This window comes from Sinohyriopsis cumingii, chromosome 9 (genome assembly GCF_028554795.1).
Source record: "Sinohyriopsis cumingii isolate HCF-2022 chromosome 9, ASM2855479v2, whole genome shotgun sequence".
Classification (NCBI taxonomy): Eukaryota; Metazoa; Mollusca; class Bivalvia; order Unionida; family Unionidae; genus Sinohyriopsis; species Sinohyriopsis cumingii.
In genome coordinates, this window is record NC_142969.1 from 54958613 (window position 1) to 54983330 (window position 24718).

Genomic DNA, 24718 nt, shown 5'->3' on the forward strand with positions numbered 1-24718 from the left:
CATTATTATGTACCAAGCTCTGATATCCTAAGAAAATGCATCCCATGTGATGATCCAGTATATGCTTTAATTGTTGGACATTGTCAAGCACATGTTTTGTGCCGTTAAGCAGATGTAATATGATGTTACAGCAGGTCTATAATACGATGTTACAGCAGGTCTATAATACGATGTTACAGCAGGTCTATAATACAATGTTACAGCAGGTCTATAATACGATGTTACAGCAGGTCTATAATATGATGTTACAGCAGGTCTATAATACAATGTTACAGCAGGTCTATAATACGATGTTAAAGCAGGTCTATAATACGATGTTACAGTAGGTCTATAATACGATGCTACAGTAGGTCTATAATACGATGTTACAGCAGGTCTATAATATGATGTTACAGCAGGTCTATAATACAATGTTACAGCAGGTCTATAATACGATGCTACAGTAGGTGTGTGTGTGTGTGTGTATGTGTGATTTGGATTTTTAACATAGCTTTGACAATTTTTCAATCATATCGCTACAATGTCTGCAGTGTGACAGTTTCTAGTGATGCCTAGCACTGGGGCATCATGCCGCAGACATGTAGCATGATGTCCCACCCAGTCACATTATCCAGACACCAGGCTGACCAGTCCTAACACTAACCTCTTAATGTTGAGCATAAAGTGAGGCAGCTGTTAGTACCATTTTTGTAAGTCTTTGGTGTGACTCGGCCGGGGACCAAACCCATGACCTCCCGCATCCGAGGCGGACACTCTAACCACTAGGCCACCAGAGCGGTCGTCAGATACTAAAGTCTCACACCACTGCACTTCAGTCTCAAACAATATCCTTAAGTATGTTCAAAATAACCTTTAACTTCAGCTGATTTAAAAAAAACATGAGAAATTAATTAAGCTGTATATCATGATTAAATATCCCAACGTTTGTTACTTTGATTACTTATACATCACAATGTTTCTCTATGATGCAATATGTACATAATGACTGTACCAAAATGTCATACGCTACTTTTTATTACAATGTACTGTGGTTTCACCAGTTTTTGTGGGGTAGAAATTTTCATGGATCTGGATGTTGCCCCTAACCACAAATTTAAGATCCAATTATAAATTAGCTTTTTGTAACTATATTTCATTCCCAGAAATCAAAACAGTTAATTGACAAGTCAAAATTATTTCTTTAATCTGATAATAAAATATTAGCTTTTACATGTTTTATTTTAACCTCATAAAAAGATGAGATAAAGTATTTTATATTGTTTCAATGTACATGCATCTATATCTGTAATTTCCACTCACTGCCTTAAAAAATTTAAATCCTTGTGAAAGCATCCATCCTTGCTTAATCCCAGTGAACAACAAGACTGTGTAAAACACTAGAATTATTGTCTGAATCAGACTTCCTAATAGACACTATGTATATAAGCTAATAAAAGCAGAGTTCCTAACAGACACTATGTATATAAGCTAATAAAAGCAGAGTTCCTAACAGACGATATGTATATAAGCTAATAAAAGCAGACTTCCTAACAGACACTATGTATATAAGCTAATAAAAGCAGACTTCCTAACAGACACTATGTATATAAGCTAATAAAAGCAGACTTCCTAACAGACACTATGTATATAAGCTAATAAAAGCAGAGTTCCTAATAAACACTATGTATATAAGCTAATAAAAGCAGAGTTCCTAACAGACGATATGTATATAAGCTAATGTTGGACATTGTCAAGCACATGTTTTGTGCCGTTAAGCAGATGTAATATGATGTTACAGCAGGTCTATAATACGATGTTAATACGAAGCTAATAAAAGCAGAGTTCCTAACAGACACTATGTATATAAGCTAACAAAAGCGGAGTAGTAAAGCATACATTTCACTCATTTCTGGACAAAGCCAATGAATCAACATTGTGTCAATCAAGTCTATGGGTTCACACAAATGTTTCTCAGGCAAAAAAATCCTGAAATTGTTAAATTAAATAAGACCTGCAATCTCAGAGTCAAAGACAATTAGGTCATCTTTTAGACATTTTCACACTAGCCACAATTATACATTCTGCATGAATCAATTGATGAGGTTTTAAGATCCATGTATATAAGTACACTGATCTTTATTAGTGACAACTTTGTTTTCTTATTTTAGCAAACCAACTGTGGGCATCTGATTTTAATTCTCCTTTGTGGTCATTATTTTTGTGTAAATTCTAATGGTTTAAAGTTGACTTGTACATGAAGCAGGCTCAAATAATGGAGTGATTTCATTGTTTTTCAATTTAGTCATAATCTTAGAATTTAACGGGCTGTAAACATAACAGTAAGGGGAAGCTGGTTGCATATTCTGTTCACCCGTAGAAACTGACAGGGATCTAAGTTGAATTCTTTGACTCTGAAGCCATTATGTTAGTACTATGGTCTTAAAAAGTATTGTGGATGCAGCTTTATGAACAGTGTTTTAAAGAAGAGATCATAGAAATGTACTTTGATAATTAATTAGCTTGGGGCTGATGGCTGTGTCAGCATCTTTACAGGTGATAGTTGTATTTTAACCATTTAAGTGATCACCATTTGTTGACTGCACAGTTTTGTTCATATATTTTTTATATTGTGTGTATCTGTAAAGGTTGATCCATAAATTTAATACTTACTGAAGTGCAAACTTTGACTGGCAAAAGTATGAGTTTAAGTATCCATGAAAATGTCTTCAAAACCACAAAAACTGAGATAAAATAAAATGATACCACAGTAACAGCCCTCAAAGAAAAGTGTCGAGAACAAACTGTACTTGCCTTCCTGCAATTATAGCCTTGGAAGTATAACAGAGAAAAAAAACATGACATTGTTTTCCATCAGGTTGCAAGTACTCTTTGCCAAATGTTTTGCAATCTGAATTGATTATAGATACATTAAATACATTACAAAAGTCATAAAGCACCAATACTTACAGTATGTATTGTGATACCATATAATCAGGAAAACTAACATCATTCATAGTAGTATAAAAATAGCCAGCACAAATGTAAAATTTACCCAGATTTTCAAATTTCAAGTCCAGTGACCCTTGATCTATTGCTCACAGACTCAACAGGAAACTGCACTTTGTCAAATGCAATGCAACAGTAATAAAAAAATCTCATTGAAAGGAAACTTGAAGAACCCAAAATGAAATGCATAGTTCCTGTGATCCTGACCATTGACCACTGAGCTTGAGAATAAACAGATACCTTTACCCAAGTGCAGATTAACTATTACGTTTAATGAAATTGATTAAAAAGACTTGACTTACCCAGCTGAAATCCCAAACCAATTCACAATGTTGGCTTTAGTGATCTTAACCTTTCACATTTCAATATCAAAAGGAATAGGAAACAGTCCCCGTTCAACTGTAGTCTATGCATGAAATCTGATGAAATTAGACCAAGGAATCTTTACTTATTGTGCAGAAAGAAAAATCAAATCTTCCGCTCCAGTGGCCTTAACAACGGACCGAGCAGTGCCAAAATCGATAAGCTTCTGCCTCTAACTGAGGCACAAAGCAGACAAATTAGCTAGCTTTGGTACACAATTAGATGTCAGTTTGGCACCATTTTCATTTAGGACAAAGCAGACATCATTAGAAGTCTTTTGATAAAAACTTCATTTCATAACAAGGATCCAATCAAGGTGACAGCAAGATTTTTATGACAACTGGCATGGTAGACATATTATTTGTATGACTGGCACCAGTTTCATTTAGAACCAACTAGATATGTTAGGAAGTCTGATGGTAAAAATTCCATGCTGATATTGTCATCCATATGGCGAGAAGTAGAGATAATATTTTCAAGATATGTCTTTAAATTCTGGGGTAGCAGCACCAGTATGATTAACAAGACGGTTGCTGTGCAGGCCATATTAGACATAAGATCAGGACCACTTTCATACCACTAGCATCATTTACAAGACAGTTGCTGTTCAGGCCATATTAGACATAAGATCAGAACCACTTTCATTCCACTAGCATGATTTATAAGACAGTTGCTGTGCAGGCCATATTAGACATAAGATCAGAACCACTTTCATTCCACTAGCATGATTTATAAGACGGTTGCTGTGCAGGCCATATTAGACATAAGATCAGAACCACTTTCATTCCACTAGCATCATTTACAAGACAGTTGCTGTGCAGGCCATATTAGACAAAAGATCAGAACCACTTTCATTCCACTAGCATCATTTACAAGACAATTGCTGTGCAGGCCATATTAGACAAAAGATCAGAACCACTTTCATTCCACCAGCATGATTTACAAGACAGTTGCTGTGCAGGCCATATTAGACAAAAGATCAGAACCACTTTCATTCCACCAGCATGATTCACAAGACGGTTGCTGTACAGGCCATATTAGACATAAGATCAGAACCACTTTCATTTCACTAGCATCATTTACAAGACAGTTGCTGTGCAGGCCATATTAGACAAAAGATCAGAACCACTTTCATTCCACTAGCATGATTTACAAGACGGTTGCCGTGCAGGCCATATTAGACAAAAGATCAGAACCACTTTCATTCCACTAGCATGATTTACAAGACAGTTGCTGTGCAGGCCATATTAGACATAAGATCAGAACCACTTTCATTCCACTAGCATCATTTACAAGACAGTTGCTGTGCAGGCCATATTAGACATAAGATCAGAACCACTTTCATTCCACTAGCATGATTTACAAGACAGTTGCTGTGCAGGCCATATTAGACAAAAGATCAGAACCACTTTCATTCCACTAGCATGATTTACAAGACAGTTGCTGTGCAGGCCATATTAGACATAAGATCAGAACCACTTTCATTCCACTAGCATGATTTACAAGACAGTTGCTGTGCAGGCCATATTAGACATAAGATCAGAACCACTTTCATTCCACTAGCATGATTTACAAGACAGTTGCTGTGCAGGCCATATTAGACATAAGATCAGAACCACTTTATTCCAACTAGACATCATAAGGCTTCTGCTGAAACGCCATGGTAATATAACTTGTGATAAGATATTCAATATGGCCAAGGTGGCAGCCATGTTGGACATCAGATTGTCACCATTTTCGTTTAGGACCAACCAGATATCATAAGAAGACTTTTAGTGAAAACCCTGTGGTAATATGAACACCAATTCAGGAAAAGCAATAACAAGATTTTCAAGCTTGCTGCCATGCCAGCCATAATGGACATCATATTGGTACCAGTATCATTTAGGACCAACTAGACATCTTAAGAAGTCTTTTATTGAAATCCCATTTTGATATGACTGTCCATTGAGGAGAAGAAGCAATAACAATATTTTCAAGATGGCCAATGTGATGGCAAGGCAACATAATTTAAGTTGAGGAGGATTAGCTAACAAACTCATACTGACAGACAGTTGGATGATGGAAAATGAACAATCAACAACAAACTATAAGCTCTTCTGGTCTATGATCAGTACAGCAAAAATCATAGCTAAAACTGGTCTGGTTATGTAAGAACACTAATTATAAATAAAACAACTTACCTCCTCTTCCTGAGAGAGGGGGTTGTTTACAGACAAATCTACTGCATCAACTTCTTTTCTTGGGTTTACAATCAGCTGTAAATAAAAAAGCACAAATACTACCAAATCTATTTTAACCCTTCAGCTACTACAGCTGTTGTGCAGTTTCACTACTGCTGAGTGTTATCATATCAGTTACTGAGACTACTGAGGCTGGTTGCTAGGCTGAACACTAGAGCATCATCATGGCTGACTACAGAAACTGACAATGAAAACGTGGTTACATTTATATTCATTATTTCATTTATTTTTGCTGGATTTCAGTGAAATAAAAAATAGCTTACCTTGTATAGTGTCTGTTATTCATATATTTCCACTTTATGTACTCCTACATCCCATCATACAAGAAATCCCAGTCATGTAAACTGTTTTGAATCACACAAAATAAATCTAATGTTTACATATGTACATATAAAAACATGAATGAAATCCACACTCTAATTAAAAAGTTGAGCGGTACCTCTTAACACAGTCATTATCCACATATAAATGTTTGCATTGTTTGCATCCTATGAAAACTTCATGTCTCCTCCCTTCCCTAATGCACATCTTGCTTCTCCCACATTTTGGGAACCATTCTGGCCAGTGCCTTAACCCTTCCGTATTAACAATTGGACAGAGCTTTTCTTCTGCTACTTCCCTGAAAGCCAGCAACCACCTGTTTGACCAAGTTCATTCTGAATTCAAGCTGTGTACTTTTTTTTTCCTTTTCCGGACTTGGTTTTGATCTGGGGATCTGGTGATTCTTTCATACAGATCAGAGCATTACATATCGCTGTATCAATGAGAAACCAAAAAAGGTATTTCCACCATTTCTTTTTCCTTATGGCAAGATACGTATTGCATTCAGTTTTGGTCTGCAATATCTACCCCCACCCTTTGTTTTTCAAATACTCATCTGCAACTTTTGAGCAAGCTACTTCTTTTCGTCGGCTGTTTTTAGATCTTTAAGTCTGTTCTTGCAGTCGAAATAAGTGAGTTTTGAGAGCCCTCTTGAATGTGATCACTGTGTCTTTGTGTCTAAGTTCAGTGGGCAATTCATTCCACGTTGCTGCGCCTTGGTATGCAAATGAATGCTGCCCATATGACTTTGTTTTCATAGTGGGAATAATGAGTATACGATTGTCAGAAGAGGATCGTAAGTATCTTGCTGGTGTGTACACATGGGGGAGATCGGATAGGTATGTTGGACTAGAGTCCGACAGTGAAACGTAGCACAGAGAACAAATTTTGTGTTGGATTCTGGATCGAATGGATAGCCATTGTAGGGTACAGAGCAGCGGGGAGGTATGCTCTGATCATGGTACTCTAAGTATGATCTGAGCAGCTGTGTTTTGAACTTTTTGAAGTTTCTGGAGCAGATATTGAGATGAACCAGACAGAACTGAGTTACAATAGTCCAGTCTTGAAAGGACTAATGAACACACAAGTGTTTTAGTGGTATCAACTGAAAGATATCTGCGAACTGAGCTGATCCATCTCAGCTCAAGATATGCAGCCTTGCATATGTTCATGACATGTTGGTGCAATGTGAGAGTACTGTCCAGAGTAACACCTAGGTTTCGTATTGATTGTGTGAATTTAATGTTGGCTTTGCTGATATTTATTGTCTGAGGTAAAGGATGTGAATGAGAAAGTCTTTGTGTTGTGATCAGAATGGCCTCAGTTTTATCATCATTCATCTGCAGCTTGTTACATGTCATCCATGATTTCACATCAGAAATGCACCTCTCGAAACCTTGGATGGTAGCATCAACTTCAGTTAGGTGGCTAGATTTGTATATTTGGGTGTCATCATCGTACAATTGGTGAGACACTGGATGATGATCTATGACACTTGAGAGCGACTGAGTGTACAGAATAAGAGAACAGGTCCAAGAACAGACCCCTGTGGAACACCACAACATAGATCAACTGGGCTGGAGTGTATTCCATTTGCAGATACAAGTTGTGTCCTGTTGACCAAGTAGGACTTGAACCACAGTAAGGCTGTATCATGAATGCCAAATACATGCTGGAGATGGTGAAGTAATATATCATGGTCTATTGTGTCAAATGCTGCAGACAAATCAAGGAGGGTGAGGACTGTAATCTTTCCGCTATCCAACGCAGAGAGAATGTCATTAACTACTTTTAGAAGAGTAGTTTCAGTACTGTGGTAAGGGCGATATGCAGATTATACATTGCTAAAAAGACTGTTTGAATTTAGATGAGATACAAGCTGGGATAGAACAACTTTTTCTAAGATTTTTTATATGAATGGGAGATTAGAAACTGGGTGGTAGTTCTTTAAATCGTTATGGTCTAGTGTTGGTTTCTTCAGCAGAGGCTTTACAATGGCAGTTTTGAAAAATGATGGGAATTCCCCGGATGAGAGAGAGGTATTAATAACATCAGTTAGTGAAGGCAATACTGGATCTAAGCACTCAAGAAACTGTGATGTTGGAATTGGATCAAGTTCACAAGACTTTGTTGCACTCTTCATCAGGATTGTATGTACAAAATCCATAGAGACAGGTTCAAATGCTGTTAATGGTTGCCGCTCAAATTCTGTATCCCAACTGTTTGGGGACGACGAGTCAATTGAAATTGTGGTGTCAAGCTTATCTTTAATGGTTTGTACTTTGTCACGGAAGAAATTTGCAAACATGTCCAGAAGGTCAACTGGAGAAAAGGTAGTTTTGTCAAAGTTTAAAAAAAATTCTAGCTATCATATAGAAACCTTTTTTTATTCTTTGAGTCAATGTGACTCTGACCTTGGAAACTGACCTTTTGACCCCAAAAATCAATACTTTCTCAAATGCAATTTATTTATAATGTTTGGTCAAGGTATCTGGCATACAATTCAAGCTTGTGTGTTTTCCTTCTTTCAGTTCCTGTCAACCTGAACACTGACCATTTGAGCCTAAAAATGACAGATTTATTCCTTGCTCCAAATGCAAGCTACTCACAAAGTCTGGTAATGGTAGATAATGGAGAACAAGTTACTGTGTTGAAACAAAATAGTGAACAGATGGTTAGATGGATGGACAACAAAACCTGAAATGTTCCAACTATTATGGTATGCATACAAAAAATGAACATATATTAAGCAGACACTTTCTTACTTCCTAAAGGTGTCTGCTTAAAACAGGTCAGACTGTACATTAATTCTGGTAGATCTTTTCAAAAAATGCTTTCGAAAGAGACAACAAGAGGATTTAAAGACTGCATAAACTGAAAAGAAAGCAATCATTTCAGGGGGAATAAAAAAATGCAAATTTTAACAAATCTGTTGTTAATATTATGAAAGTTATATAAAATACATCACAGTACTGTTCCCTGATGGACACAGTGCTTCATGGAACTTTGGGTGGCAGAAAAGTGACAACTCTATAAAGAAAGTAATAAAATTGTAGGGAACAATATGGACAAGTTTTTTAAACGTTTCCTTACCTACAAATATTTTTGTGTCTACTCTGTATAATTTTGTAAGCACCAACCTAAAGTACAGTTCACCTGGTTGATAGCTTACAGCATTACATTAAAACACATGCCAACTTGTTTGTTATATTTTGAATGTCGGGTATTTAGATGTGGTTTGGAAATAAACACTAATGTACAAGTCCCATAGGGTGTATTCTTTCACAATTCATTTTAACTGTTCTCAGAGTTGTAACTTCTTTGATTCAAAACAGCATCCATTTACAACATATATACCTATAAAATCCACTTAAATTCAAGGCATTACTGAGTGGGGAAGGCTACAAAATTGACAGATGCAAAGAGTACTACCAGATCATGAAATTTACTGCTCCTGTAGTAAATTGTCTAGACTCCCACTAGCAGGATACTGCTAATTCTTTGCCCCTTCATCACTTACCCATCGGTAGATGTGTTTAAAGTTCATTTTTTTTAAACTATCTGCATTTGTTCACAAATCACAATCATAAAATATGTGTGAAATCGGTATTATAAAGAATGCTGTTATTGATCGTATGTTATGCACACACAAAATAATGTAATATCAGTCTGCTCTTGTGACTGCCTTGGCAAATTTGTCCTAGTTTCTCTTCCTAAGGGTACATTTTCTCTCTTATGCCTACCTTCTACACATTGAAATGTTCACCAAACAACAGTCATGAGAATTCTGTACACTCCGTATTACCTTGTTCTTCAAGTCTGTGTACTTCTGCCGATAGTTTGAAGTACTGCTCTGCCACTGAGACATATTATCTGGTAAAACTTCTAAGAACAGCTGTAACAGATGGATATATTACAGGTCAAGGACATCAATGAATTCTGAGGACACAAGTATACCGTATATACTCACATATAAGCCGACTCACTCAATGAACAGGTATAAACACTAAAAAGTGCATGACCCGCATATAAGCCAACCCACAACTTCGAGACATCTCAAGATGCACAAGGTAAGTTCTAAATGCGTTTATTTAGACAAACTTAAATTTAATAAAAATTACATGTACACTTAAGTAATTTATTTAATTTTCTGTTTTCTTATTGTTTCTGCATAATTTATATTTGTGTACAATCTGATTGAACGATGACAAAAATGTAGCAAACACGAGTTGCTGTAACACTACCTCTCCCTTTTAACTCGATTATTTTTTGTTTATGCATTTTTACATTGGCCATTTTATATCAGTGCACCGGTAATTATATTTTTACTTTGCTTTGAAATTGTAAATACCTAAGTCATTAAAATGTAATCACAGTATGACAACACATTGAACAACAATATGGTACGATTCAATGCTTGCAATTAGGCTACTGTACGTATTTACATAATGGTGCCACTGCATGCACATTATAGGTTGGATTGTGCGCTAAATTAAGCATATCCCATGGAGTCAAATCATGGGCATCATTGCGCTAAACTTTAATATTTCCAAAATACAATAATGAAGTTTCAGAAATAATGCTTCGAAAATTATGCTAATACTGCAAAAGCTGAGTTGTAGTTTGCTTTGATGTAAGCGACCTTACACCGTACCTGACAACTTTCACGCCAAGAGGAGAGAAAAAACTCCCGATTTTTGGGGTCGCTCCATGCTTACCTCCCGATTATATATTGTTATGAATTTTACATGAATACAAATATACTAGTTTCATATGCAGATGGATATTCTGAGACTATGTTAAGTTCGATGTATTACAAAACAAATGTTCTGTATGATTGATATTATGTACAACATTCAATGTATTTCACAATGTCCGCCATCTTTGTTTTGGAGGCACTTTATGTACTGGAGGCACCTCCAATGTGTCATATCATTGTTTACATTGTTTCAATGCTGTAAATCACACATATACTAGTTTCATATACAACTGGATATTCTGAGACTATGTTAAGTTCGATGTATTACCAAACAAATGTTCTGTATCATTCATATTATGTACAACGTTCAATGTATTTCACAATGTCCGCCATCTTTGTTTTGGAGGCAATTTACGTATTGGAGGCACCTCAGACTTCCACTACGCGGTATATGCAGTCATTATTGAACAGCAATAAACTGTTGATATAACTAGTTTTTACGTAGAATAAGTTATGCTCAACAAGAAAATAATGCACTTACCTTCACCTGTGAGGATAACGCATTAGGATGGTACATGTTCTAATTTTCCCACACCACCAACTTGTTTGGAGGCCAATGTTTACTGTTTACACGTGTGACACAAGGATTTTAGTGTTTGACCATATGTTTGTGATTAAGACTGTAATAATATAATTAGCATTTAATGTTTGTTTTGTATCTCAATAATTTAACGATATTTAGCATTTATTGAGTCTTAAATACTTGTTAACAATATGTACTATTCTGGCGAAGCGTTACACTGTGTAGTGCAACAGAAGGTTATAAATATGGGTGTCGCGCAAACCAGTCAGTTTCCCTTCAACCGGCATTGGGTTCATATGCAACTGCAATATATAATCGGCTTCCAAAAGTGATAGGGAATGTTATCATTCTCCTAGTAGAAATTAAGTAGAAATAATCATATTAGAAAATATACATTCATTTATGCAACTTAAAAATTAATAGTAAATTTATGTACTAAGGAAAATCAAAGCCAAAGATAAAGTGTTGAGTACTCTTATGTAGGGATATAGGGCCTCCATAACGCTATTTAAGTACATTTGTATGACTTTATATTTTTATCGTAAAAGAAATGGTCACCCATTTTGCCTGTTAATTCTATTTATTTGAATCCGTTTGTATTGGGATTTTAATGTTACCGCTATAAACATTATTAAAGTATTATACTAAATTATATTTGATCAATATTATTATTTAATACTAACTGTTGAGACTGCTGGTTATAAGAATATGAACGTTCTGTTATACTAATTTATTTATTGACTAGGAAGAGAATATGTGAATTCTATTATATTGAAGTGTTTATTGACATGTCAAGACTAAAATAAATCCTCTATTTTTCTCATTCAGATTTTATGTTGTTTATATACTTAGATAAATAATCTCCTCACGGATAAGTAGCTAGTATAAGAAGCCAATATTTCTACAGAGATTTCGTCTGTTATCAGACGATGTACTATGTACTACCAGTACATTATACTATTGCAACCAATTCAAAGTCTCAGTTTAAGGATTACCGAACCATCGAAACAGGAAGAAATTCTCTAAATATAAGGGAGCTTGCGCTGGGAAATTAACCCCAGGGTGGAGCACGTTACAATATTTTCCAGTTTTTACAAAAAAACTCCCAATTATTATGTTATGTCTTCGATTTTTATTTCTTCTAAACAAGAAAAGTCCTACATGTTCTGTTGTATCACCTGTGAATCAATGATGTGACAAAATAATTACTTTACTAAAAAGAATTTGCTTCTTCCCTAAATAGAATGTTAAGTTTAAACAGTATTCATGTAAATTAATGACTTTTAAAAAAATTCTACAATACAAAAATAAAAAATAAACCTGAACAAAAAAAATCATCCACAATTAATTTCAATCCAAAGAGTGATCTCTATGAATGCTGTAACTCCATATGTTATAGTGCCATTCCCACAAAAGAAACTTACAAGAGTGAACACCTGTCATTTTATACCGTATATACCAATGTTAATTACCATGGTTAAATTAAAAGAGGGAATGAATATATATACCACACAGCAAATGTGTCATCAAAAAACTAATTCATAATACATGTTTTATATAAACAATACTAAATGCTTTATGAGTTGATAACAAGGGAATAAAGTCAGATATACAAAAAGGGGAAAATAGTTGCCACATGTGAGGTACCATGATGCTAGTTATTTTGGTACCTTTAGTTCAACAAAATTAGGAATCATTTATTTGCCAATCAATTGCTGGTGCTTGCATTACACACAATAGTGTAGAACATGGTTTCTTTAAATTACGACGGAGGGCCAGTCATTTTCACAAAATAGTTGCATTGGGGAAAATATGGCGCATCACAAGGAGAAACGGCAAGTCTTTTTGCGAATTTCACACATATTGGACCAGGAAGATCAATTGATATTTAGTGAAAACAAGGCTTTAAAAATGCCATGTAAAACCTCCCGATTTTAGGTCCCAATCTCTTCTTTTAAAATTCTGTCTCCCTACTTGGCTTTTGAAAAGTTCATAGGTATGCCTTACACCCTGTTTTATAAAATTACAGTAATCATGCTAATATTATGGAATAAAAGGCAATTACACATCAATGCATTGGTATAGTTGCCGGTCAAAATTCCCTCTTAATATAAGCCAGTTTCAGAGTTTTGTTGATTAACTGGCCTGTACTGCTGTCGCAAAATGAAAGACAAATTCGCCGACTATCAACATAGGAGAGCTGAAACATCACGCTTTCCATTGTGTGGAAAGTTATGATGTCTGTTCAGTCAAAACACAAAACTAAAAGTGATTGACGTTGATCTATATGAGAATTTTAGCCTTTATTATTACCACTCCTCCTGAACATGTAAATTATGCTGGTTATGTGCCTTGTACAATTAAACATGCATACCTTTTTAAAAATATTACCTCAATTTGTAGGATTGCTTATATCATGAAAATGAGTAACTCAAGAATGCATGATTCAACGTAAATAAAATGGCTATTAAGGACCAGCCGAAATGTTATTTGGAAGAATGCAATTTGGTTGAAACAATGAATAAACCAGAATCTGCATCTAACAAGATGAGGAATAAAAAAGGATTTAAGAGATGCTATGCACGCTTTGCACTGTGTAAGTACTGTACATTATAGTTCAGCCTGGTCTCCCATGGAAACTCAAACGGTCTGTGAATTATGAAGTCTGTATTTACCTTTATTTAATTTCGTCTTGGAGAAATCTGAAAATATGCACTTGCAAAATAATAACAAAATCAATCATAGTACTTTATAACGTTTTAATAAATGTCGGGTTACCGAAAGTTTTTTTTTTTTACATGCCCATGTCTTAGGAGACGGAAAAAATGACTGTTTTGTGTCCCAAGATTAACAGCCACTACAGTTGTCAACAAAAAGATTTAAAACTTTCAAGTGTATACATTGGCCCGCAGATAAGCTGCCCCCCTTTCTTCCAGGCCTTTAATTTTTCCTAAATTATTTGGCTTATTCGCAAGTATATACGGTAATAACATTAAAACTTAATGACTCAATGATTTTAAACATACAAGTCAATGATAATGTTAACTCTACATCTCAATAGCATGTCAAATGATATTAAAATGATTTAAATCTGCAAGTCAACAGCACATGAAATGATTGTAAATCTACAATTCAACAACACACAAAATCAATTTAAATCTACAAGTCAATAGCACAAGAAATGATTTTAAATCTACAAGTCAACAGCATACAAAATGATTTTTTGTGTGTGTGTGTGTGTGTGTGTGATTTGGATATGTAATGTAGCTTTAAAAAAAAATCTGCTGCGGTGTGGCAGTTTACAGTCATGTCTAGTACTGAGGCATCATGCCACAGACATTTATCATGATGTCCCACCCAATCATATTATCCTGACACCATGCCAACAAGTCCTAACACTAACCTCTTTTTTATAAGTCTTTGGTATGACTCGGCCAGGGATCGAACCCACAACCTCCCACATCCAAGGCGGATGTGCTAAAAACTAGACCACCAGAGCGGTCAAAATGATTTTAAATCTATAAGTCAACAGCACATGACATGATTTTAAATCCATAAGTCAACAGCACATGACATGATTTTAAATCTACAAGTCAACAGCACATGACATGTATTAACATTGTACTCTGCTCAAAGTATATTTTTCCTATACTATAATGAAAGGGATACTACACCTATTGACCTTAAAACCAGAACTATAAATGTTCTATGATTCAAAAAAATTCATCTACTGAAGAAATCTGCTCTTCAGGCTTTAAACTAAATGTTTCTTGTAACTGTGCATCCATTCGCATGGAAGACAGTTGACAGATATTACCATGAAAATATGACCAATGAAAATAAGGAATGTAAAATTCATTAAAACAACTACTTCAGTCATTATTTCTTTGATGCATAGAACTGTAAAAAATCATATTAACAATTTTTCCTTTTAGGCAAATTACTTAACAAATGAAAAAGTGTTGCCCCACACTCTGAAAATATCGGACAAAAAATGTCAATTAGCAAAATAAGACTATGTACACTGAAAGCAGCCCACAAAGACTCAAGAGATCATACATACACATCACATAAACTTGTCTACCCTGTGACAGAAACTTGAAGAAAGGCTTTTTTTCTGATCTAACCTTTGCTTTAAAAGAATTTGTATAAAAAAAAGTGATGATAACACTTAAGTTAACAGATCTAGCCATATTTATTGTATTGATCGTTCTGTCAAAATTTATTTGCTAAATAACAAATGTTTCCTAAATAATGCTGACACCTGATTCAAATGGTTTATGCAGGCAGTAGCATTACTTATGGAATCATCTTATGTACAGTTTGATGATCATACACTTCTGTCCTTTATAGACAGCTTCCTTTACATACTTGTACAATATCAAGGTAACCTGAAGAAAAGTGGTTTATTTATTTTTGGTCCCTGTGAGGAAGTGTCTGCAAGGTAGGTTTTTCTGCATTTTAAAATACATGTGGTTTACCTTCCAGGCTATACTACGGAATCGACTGCTTCTCAAGTTTCCCTTCATGGCATAGTTCCTTAAGTGTCGCATGTAGTTAGGCTTTGTAAACAGTTTCTCCCATTCTAAGCTGCAAGAGAAATGGTAACAGAACAAATGCGATCAAACAGGAGTATATGTATAAGGTCTAAGAGAGAACCAGAAATATGTTAATCCAACATGCATGCCCCATCACAGTTGCTGAAAAGTGACCTAAACTCCAAACTAAACCAAGATGTAACAAACACTGCTGGGTAACGCCACTTGACATGATTGGGCTTTAAAAAATTTGCATTAGACATCAGTTTATCTTTACCTGTATTTAAGCAAAAAAGAATTACTTTGATTCTAAAAATCTATTTAAAGTGACCAGTACTGATCAATATTAAGTTTTTAACTAATCAGTTTTTTCAATATATCACAAAAAGGTTTAAAGCAACGTCAAAGTGCTTTGCAAAAATATATTTTTATCAATTTATATTTCATCTCTTAATTTATCATGTATGAAAACCAAAAGTGATGTGTGCTCACATACTATGCTTTTATAGAATGTAAATTTGACAAATTAAATCTTGATCACTATAATCCATAATCCAGCTAAATAATTAATGAACCATAAATATGTAGTTTGGTGGGGGGAAACAACAAATTTTAATTATGTAATATTTGCTGCTATTATTGTGTTTTATCTTTTCTAGCAGACAAAGTCTACTATTCTCTCCTCAAGGTCAAGAATAAAAAAACAATATGATGCCCATCTGTTACTTTAGTCACTTTCTGACAAACAGAGTTATCATCCTTCTTTGACATGGACCAGAATGAACGGAGATTGTTGGGAGAAGTGAATTAAATAATAATAGGAAGCAAGTATTTTATAATTAAAATTAGTTTTACACCAAAATAGCTACATCTTAATAGTATTAATAATTACCTGCTATTATTGCATTGCTGAATTTGTATGCCCTGTGAGAGGGAGGTGGAAACAGGCAATAATTGCAGGCAAGTATTACAAGATCAAATTTGATTCACTTCCCACCTACACCTTCCCAAAATTGCATTTGAATAGCAGTATTACATGCCCTGCTATGATTGTGTTGCTGAATTTTCCAGTCTGGTGTGGGGCTGATGACCTACAGTAACCTGACGAAAGTGAACTTACCCTCCGTCAGTAGGATGCTCTATAGCAGAATGGAGGATGGACTTGCAACTTGTTGGACCAATACAACTGGACCCTAAGTATAGATGCCCTCGATCTTGAAGGTAAAGTGACAAGAAATTGGAGTGAGACCACAATAAGGCAGTTTTCATGGCATCATCCAAAACAGGAATGATCAAGAAGGTACAATATGCAGAAAATCATCCTAACCTCATTTCCGATTTTCAGGCAAGAGAGATCACACAACTCACAGTGAGATATTGATAAGCTATTTTAATAGTTTGCACAATCCACTTGAACAAGGTGGCTGCCAAAAACATCATAGGAACATTTTAGAGGTATAAAAAGATTACTGCAACCCTTTCTTTTCTCTTTTGGTTTAGAAAGACGAAAATGTAAAGCTCATAGAAGTGTAAAGTCGGAAGAGGATTTTAACCATCTCCAGCAAAGATATGGCTGAGACTGGGGATTGTAAAAGGAACTTGATTCTTTGCTAGAAAGTGGGTGTGTGTGTGTGTGTGTGTGTGTGTGTGTGAGATTTGGATTTTTAACGGAGTTATAACAATTTTTCAATCATATTGCTACAATGTCTGCAGTGTGGCAGTTTATAGTGATGACTAGTACTGGGGCATCATGCTGCAGACATGTTGCATGATGTCTCACCCATTAATATTATCCTGACACCAGGTCAACTAGTCCTAACACTAACCTCTTAATGCTGAGCGCCTAGTGAGGCAGCTGTTAGTACCATTTTTATAAGTCTTTGGTATGACTTGGCTGGGGTTCGAACCCACGACCTCACGTATCTGAGACAGACACTCTAACCACGAGGCCACCAGAGTGGTCTGGCAAAGAATAAGAGACTAAATCATAGCTACATTACTACTAAATCATAAACGACCTAATTTCACTGACAAAAAATGAATTTCACTCCTCTTGCAAATGCTTGTGAGAAAAGACTCTTTTAAGAATGCTTGTAAGAAAAGACTGTTTTAAGAGTAAGGTTCTCAAAGGAAGCTTAAATCAGAGATTCAAAAGGAAGTTTAAGAAACAGACAATGAATGCACTAAAGGTTCCACATTGGCATTAAAGGTGAGAGACTAGTCTCATAAGCTCAAAGTACCTTAAATTCTTAAATTTCTGGTCTGATCCTACGGAGAAATTTTAAGAATACTGAAGAGGGATGCTTTATAGCTCCTAATGGTCAACTCTGAGTGATCATTTTCCATAAACAAAAAAAAAAAGAAGAAATTCTTAAGTAGCACTTATAAGAGAACATGCATGATCAATGCATTTCCTATTGCACCAACGACAGAAAAGTATTCAATGTTGTCATAAACCTTGTCAGCTGCATGAATTCTAAACTGTTCACTGCATTAGGCAACCATGCTTTAAGACTGGTTCTGGCAGATGGATCATTTTGTATGAGCCAGGTATGAAGGTGGAGAATTTGTGGAGTGCTCTGCAATAAGGACCTTCAGTGTTACGACAGTGGATCCCTCCTTTGCAGTAATTACCTCGGATTGTCAACCAATAGTTCATGGACATCAATGAACCACAACTACAGGAACCATAGAGGAACTATCAAGATGACCGATGACATTTAAGTTCTGACTATGTGAATAACCTGAAGGATTATTCTGTAAGGGATGGACGCATATATGTACAGTTAATCCCACCTCTGACTTGAGGCATCCACTTTCCATGTCCTCTTGTCTGGTGCTGAAGAAACATATAGAGGGATCTGACTATTCAACCTTGTTGCAAACAACTCTACCATAGTCTTACCCACAGATGAAAAAGTGCCTCTGCCTTCAACTGGTGCCGACATCATTCCATGAGGACTTCTCACACCCATCTCAACATACTGTCTGCCTGAATATTTCTCTTGACAGGACTATGGCTAACTCTTAGGGTGATCTCCTTTGAAGCTGTTTGTGTGAACGAAAGATTCTTCCCGAGATCTCTGGCCCTGTAGGACCATTCTATTGGATCTAGTAAAGATCCCCAACTGGGATTTGAGGCATCAGAGTGAAGAAACAAGGCACTGGTTGTTGTTGTTGTAGGGTTTAACGCCATTTTTCAGCACACAATAGGCTATACATGGTGGCCAGTATTAATGGTGGAGGAAGAACCCGGGAAATCCCCAGAAAGAACCACCGACCCTCGAGAAGCTACTGGCAAGCTTTCTCACATACCCACACTGGCCGAATCCGAGACTCGAACCTACACAGGCAGAAGTGAGATGGCAGTGATCCATAACGGACAGCGCTTTAGACCACTCGGCCACTTGGGGCCCCTAAACGAGGCACTGGAGTATGGATCACAACTCCAGTCAGAAGTCTGTCCTGACTTTTCAGCAACTCAGACAGTATTTAAACTTGGAAACTAAGGGATCACATCGAGCTTCTCCTGAATGGAGATTAGGCTATGACATGTCACCATGTCCCAACAGAGAGACAGATCCCTCATAAAGGCACATCTGAGGATGTTGTGTATCAAACAGTCATCAAATACTGTTAAATGTTAACTTCAAAAGAACCTTCAATAAACTGATATTACATTGATCTCTTTTGAATTCTCTGGATGTGGAAGCAAGGCCAGAAGAAAGAGTCAGAAAATTAAAGATCTCCTGTCTCAGGAATTTCATGTGGAGTGGGTAATGTGAAATAAAATCATCATGGAGATCCATGGAGACCAAACAGTCAACAGGCCTAATGGCATTCCTGACTGAAGATATTATTTCCATCTTGAAATGCTTTTCGAGACAGAAATTGTTCAATTGGGAAAGATTCAATAATGCAGGTGTACACCAACTTTCACAGAGATACCAGCTTGGATTTGTGAAACCAAATGGTGTTCCTTGAAAGAGGCTGAAGATCCCAGAAAAGTGAGCTGGTAACCCATGCTTGCTGTGGAAAGGACCCAAACATCATTTAAGAGGTCAGACACCAAGCCTCTGAAAAAAAAGCTTAATCTGGCAACTACTTGGATGTTGGAAAGACGAGGACTTGGTAGGATAGTGTCTGAATCTCTAGGAACAATTGCCTCTTCCTTAGGAAAGGGGTAGGGCTCTACAGACATCCCCCAATGACCCTTCTGACTACCTCCTTGCAAGAAAGGAGTCTTATGCTGTGAAAGATCTTGGTTCTCATAGTTTTCCTGCTTAAATAATTTAGGTGTGGGACACTCTGGACCTTTCCACTGTTTAGCCAGGCCTGATACTGTGGCCAGGGGCTGGGGCTGCTGAACCCTCAAATCCTGCAAGGCCACTGTAGGAATAAGCCATTTAAATAACTCCACCTCAAGAGAATTTTGCTGCATGTCAGCAAAACTTTTGATATTTCAAAGGCAACATCCTATGAAGGGGCTCTGCAAAGAGCTCCAAGGACGTAACTTGATGTCTTGGAAATGGCCCATGACACTCTGCAGCACAGCAGGATATCATTATTCTTTGTTCAAGAGATAGTCAACCTATGCTTTGGGGGTGGAGCAATGGGATGAGCCCACTGATCCTCCCTTTATTGAGAAAGAAATTTGTGATTTTGTCTCAGAACTCAAAGTGACATGTGATGGTCCACCCCTCCTTTCCTTGAAAATGAGACTGGAGCAGTGGGGAAGAGCAGTGGGGAAGAGCAAGGGCTTTCTCAGTCCACTGATAGATGGAACCACAAAAGAGTCATCCAGGGTGTCATGGTCTGAAACGGATACATAGCTGACTCACCCCCCCTGGTGGTGGTAGTCCCCACATTCTATAGAGATTGATTGGGAACATCAACAATGAAGGGTTATTTATCCAATCCCGATCACCAGAGGTCAAAACTCAGTACCCAGTCAAATGACCAGTGGCATCCATTGCTTTGTGGTTGGTGCCAAGAACTCGGCGACCAGCATACCATGGCTGATGACCTAACACTGAAAATGGAGGATCAGCACCACACACCATATCCAGTGACTGGCACCCAATACCCAGTGCCTGGTGCTTGCTAATCAGTACCTGGTCACATACACTCAGTGAATGTCACTTGTGGTACCACCCAGTGAAACTATTGACAGCAATGTACCCAAAACCTTCATAATCAAATGAAAGATATGTAGATACATAAAAACAAAGCGATGACTGGGAACAAACACAACAAAGAAATGTATATGATTGACAGCAGAATTATTAAAAGAGGACTTAAGTGATGAAGCGTTGAGTGCCCCAGCAAATTTGCTGCTGTACATGATGTACAATAATGATATTCCAATTATTTTTGAAAGTGGACTAACTTTTCAGACCGTGATCATGTTGCTTATTTTTCTAGACCTGCAATATAATTACTAATAAGAAAAGGGGAACAATCTTGGACTGAGGACTAGTGCCTGGAAATGATACTGCAATGTAATAATAGCAGATAATGTATTACTGCTATTAAAAAGATAAAAATGCTGCCAACAGTGATAGATATTAAAATAAAATCAAAGTCAAAAGAACAATCCCTTTATTTCCTACAAACAACATGCTTACTTCATAGTGTGGTACTTACAGCTTCATTTATAAACTTTGTTCTGGAACGATGCACGTGGATATTGATTGGTGTTTAAAGCTTATACCTCTACATATTTGTTTTGCAAAATTTAAACATCCATTGCTCAGTTGGTAAAGTGTCAGACTCATAATATACAGGCTATGGGTCCCAAATCTGTCAAGGCCAGCCCAAATCTGTCAGCTGCCTCCTTTTGAATGGCATTTAGTTGCCTGCTCCTCAACATAATACAGGAAATAATGTTTTGAAAATGCCCTTCAAACTCAAACAACCATCTTAAAATGATCATTTGATAACACTTTCAAGAATCTTATCTGCTGTCAGCACAGAATCAATCAAAAAGTATTTTTTTAAAACTTGGTCATGAGTCACAAAGTTGAAAAATTCTATTAAGCTCTTTACCTGTAGGAATGAGAGAAACTTGTTATTGTTGGCTCTACCTCTGGATCAACTTCCATCCAACTCTCGCTGGCACTGCTTTCTCCACTCCCACGCCTCAGTAAATTGTTGTTGCTTAACAATCCTTCAACGTCATCTGCAAAAAATTTCAAGGATATTTTAAAGAAACACATAATGAAGCCAGAAATCTGCAGCAAAGCAACAACATCCCATTTCTTTTGCTGAAGTCATCATTAATGTCCCTCCCTCTGTGCCCAATCCCTTACCCTAAGTTCCACCCACAGAGGGTAGATATAAACCACACATACAGATCATACTCATTGATGTCCCAAAGTTTCAATTTTGTCTTAAAAAGTGTACCATAAGTCACATGACATTACACAATTTCTTAAATCCCTAGGTATTATATACAATAATATACATGCAAGTTTCCGCACTGTATGCATCACTAGGTCCACCTACATGGGAATAGATAGAAAATATAAATTTGCCGCACACATGTACAGACTACCTTTAATCATATCCTAAATTTTGAAGCATATATCTTAAACAATACAGGAGAAGTTGTGTGACATAATGCTTGCACATACACAAACAGGACTAAAAAAAACAGACCTTTGAAAAGCATCAAATACAAAAGACAAAATTCTGTCAGAAAATGTTGACAATCAAATTGGCCTGGATCTTTGTAAATAAAGCCTTTCATAAAATCTGTAAATCTAATTTCTTTCCTTTATGGCTACGAAAAACTTGAGTTCTTTAAGAAAACAAAAGACCTTTACAAACAGCATTATAATGTAAGCCAACTATATAAGATTTGCAAATACTTTATTACACTGCTTGAACAAAGAATTACTTAAAATCTATATATAACAAATTCAGTACACTGTGCCGAAATATCATCTATATGTATATTATTGTATAGTACTCTTGTTATTGTAAAAGAACTGCTGTCCAATTCCTTTGCTTCTTTAAAAGACAGTAAAACATGCCTAAACTAAGTAATCAAATAAAGTAAGCAATAATCAAAATGCTGATAACAGTATCATGATAAGATGTCGACATCTTACCCTCTGTTAAATAATGCCTTAATAAATAGAAATGGGCCAATGTGAGATAGTTGCCCCAGTGAAATGGGTACAATTGAAAAGAGCTTGGTTCAATATGCAAATCAAATTGTAAAGTCAAACAGGGGCCTTAACTAAAAAATTCTGACAGAAACACCTGTCTCCCATGACATCATCAACTAAAAGCAACAGTTAATAAATGGACGTGAGATACATGCAAAATTGCATCTTACTGGTAATTTTTGTCCCAAATTGGTCTATGGCACTCAAGATGTCTTCTGTGTTGCTGTGTTTTGCTGAATTTTCAGCTGAATTTTCCACTGTACCATTCTCTGGAAACAGCTTGCCTTTGCTCAGCGACCGCAATCGATTCAGCATCTCCTACAAGTTCATTCATTCAGTCGTCTGTCTACAAAACAAGTGAAAAAGTATGTGAGTACATATATATAATATATATAATTGTATATACTTTTTTTTGTTTGGTTGAGTGTTTTTATGTCACACCAACGCAGATAGGTTATTTAATGCTGAGGTAAAGTACCTTGCCCAAGGACACACCACTATCGCTGATGTATTGTGATCATCGTTTCTATTTTTACCTGCAACATACTTGTGAATCTTGGAACTCCATTTTTCAAAACTCTTCAATATATACAAAAACCACCTCTGTGATATTAAACATAGGACTCTTGTTTTTTTATATAGCTGTCTGTTTATAACCAACACTCTTGACCACTAATTCATGAATGTTTACTGAAAATGAACAAGTATAACACTTTGTACTCTTACTGTAGCCACAAATTATGTAAAAACTGGGACTACTATATTTAAGAGCAATCTGTTTATGACCGACAATGTGGACCACTAATTCATGAATGTTTATTGAAACTGTTCAAGAAAAATATTTTGTACTCTTAATGGGGTCACAGATGTCATCAAACCCATAACCTGTATTTCAGCTATCTATTTATGACCAACACTCGACACCACTAATTCATGAAAGTTTCCTGAACTGTGCAAGTAAAATATTTCATATACCTACCATGGCCATAGATGACATCAAACTATTTTATTTCATAGCTATCCATTTATGACCAACACTCAAGGCCACAAACTCATCAACATTACTGATAGTGTATGAGTATGAACCTTTGTACTTTTATTTTGGCCATAGGTGTTGCACGTAACATATGCATTTTATATTATTTATGCTACTTCTACTGTTACTAGATGGACCTCCTGCACAATTTTTTTTATGACAACATATATTTTGCAAGACAGCATCCTACATATATGTCCCCATGTTTACAACTCCTTTCCTATAATTAAGCCACTCTCTCACTATAAAGTATTTCATTATAACGCATTTCCTGTCATAAGGCAAGTATGGCCATGTATCCATTTTTAAGACAATACAGGCTATAATAAAAATTAACATCTTACAAAAATGAAAAATTTCTGGTAAAAAGGTCAATAAATGATTTGAACATGCAGGTGGAAGCATTAAATACTGTCTGTAAATTCATATTGTAAAAATGATCTGAATATTAATTTGTCAGAATCAATTTGACGGATGCATTAGAAATGGCAATAATGCCTTTTAAATGACCAATACTTTCATAATAACAGTGCTCTTTAGGAATACAAAGCTAAGATGAAGCTAAAATTGAGCAGCTTCAATGGCTCAACATCTCAAATTTCCCTCCATTTTCAATGTGCCTAATGCCTCAACCCGAAACTACCCAAGAACTTGTAACCTGCAATCCATCACATATAGTGTGTGTCTTGCTCCAATAACTGAAATTATATCAAGTTAGGTCACACAAAATAAATTGTAAACAAGAGGTTAAAGTGCACCTGCTCTTGCTCATCAG

General features: G+C 36.1%; 1 protein-coding gene across 3 annotated transcripts in view; it reads right to left on the reverse strand.

Annotated features, from left to right (window-relative positions):
• The window catches only part of LOC149791848 (TBC1 domain family member 5-like), a 151261-nt gene that overhangs the window by 102739 nt on the left and 23804 nt on the right, over window positions 1–24718 (reverse strand). For all 3 annotated transcript variants that reach the window (XM_089970356.1, XM_089970357.1, XM_089970355.1), the window contains exons 2-6: window positions 23078–23253; window positions 21781–21913; window positions 15676–15784; window positions 9718–9807; window positions 5532–5606 (exon numbers count right to left, since the gene is read on the reverse strand). In XM_089970356.1, the coding sequence (XP_089826482.1) occupies window positions 5532–5606; window positions 9718–9807; window positions 15676–15784; window positions 21781–21913; window positions 23078–23222 (552 nt within the window). In that variant the 5' untranslated portion in view covers window positions 23223–23253. The remainder of the gene's footprint in view (window positions 1–5531; window positions 5607–9717; window positions 9808–15675; window positions 15785–21780; window positions 21914–23077; window positions 23254–24718) is intronic.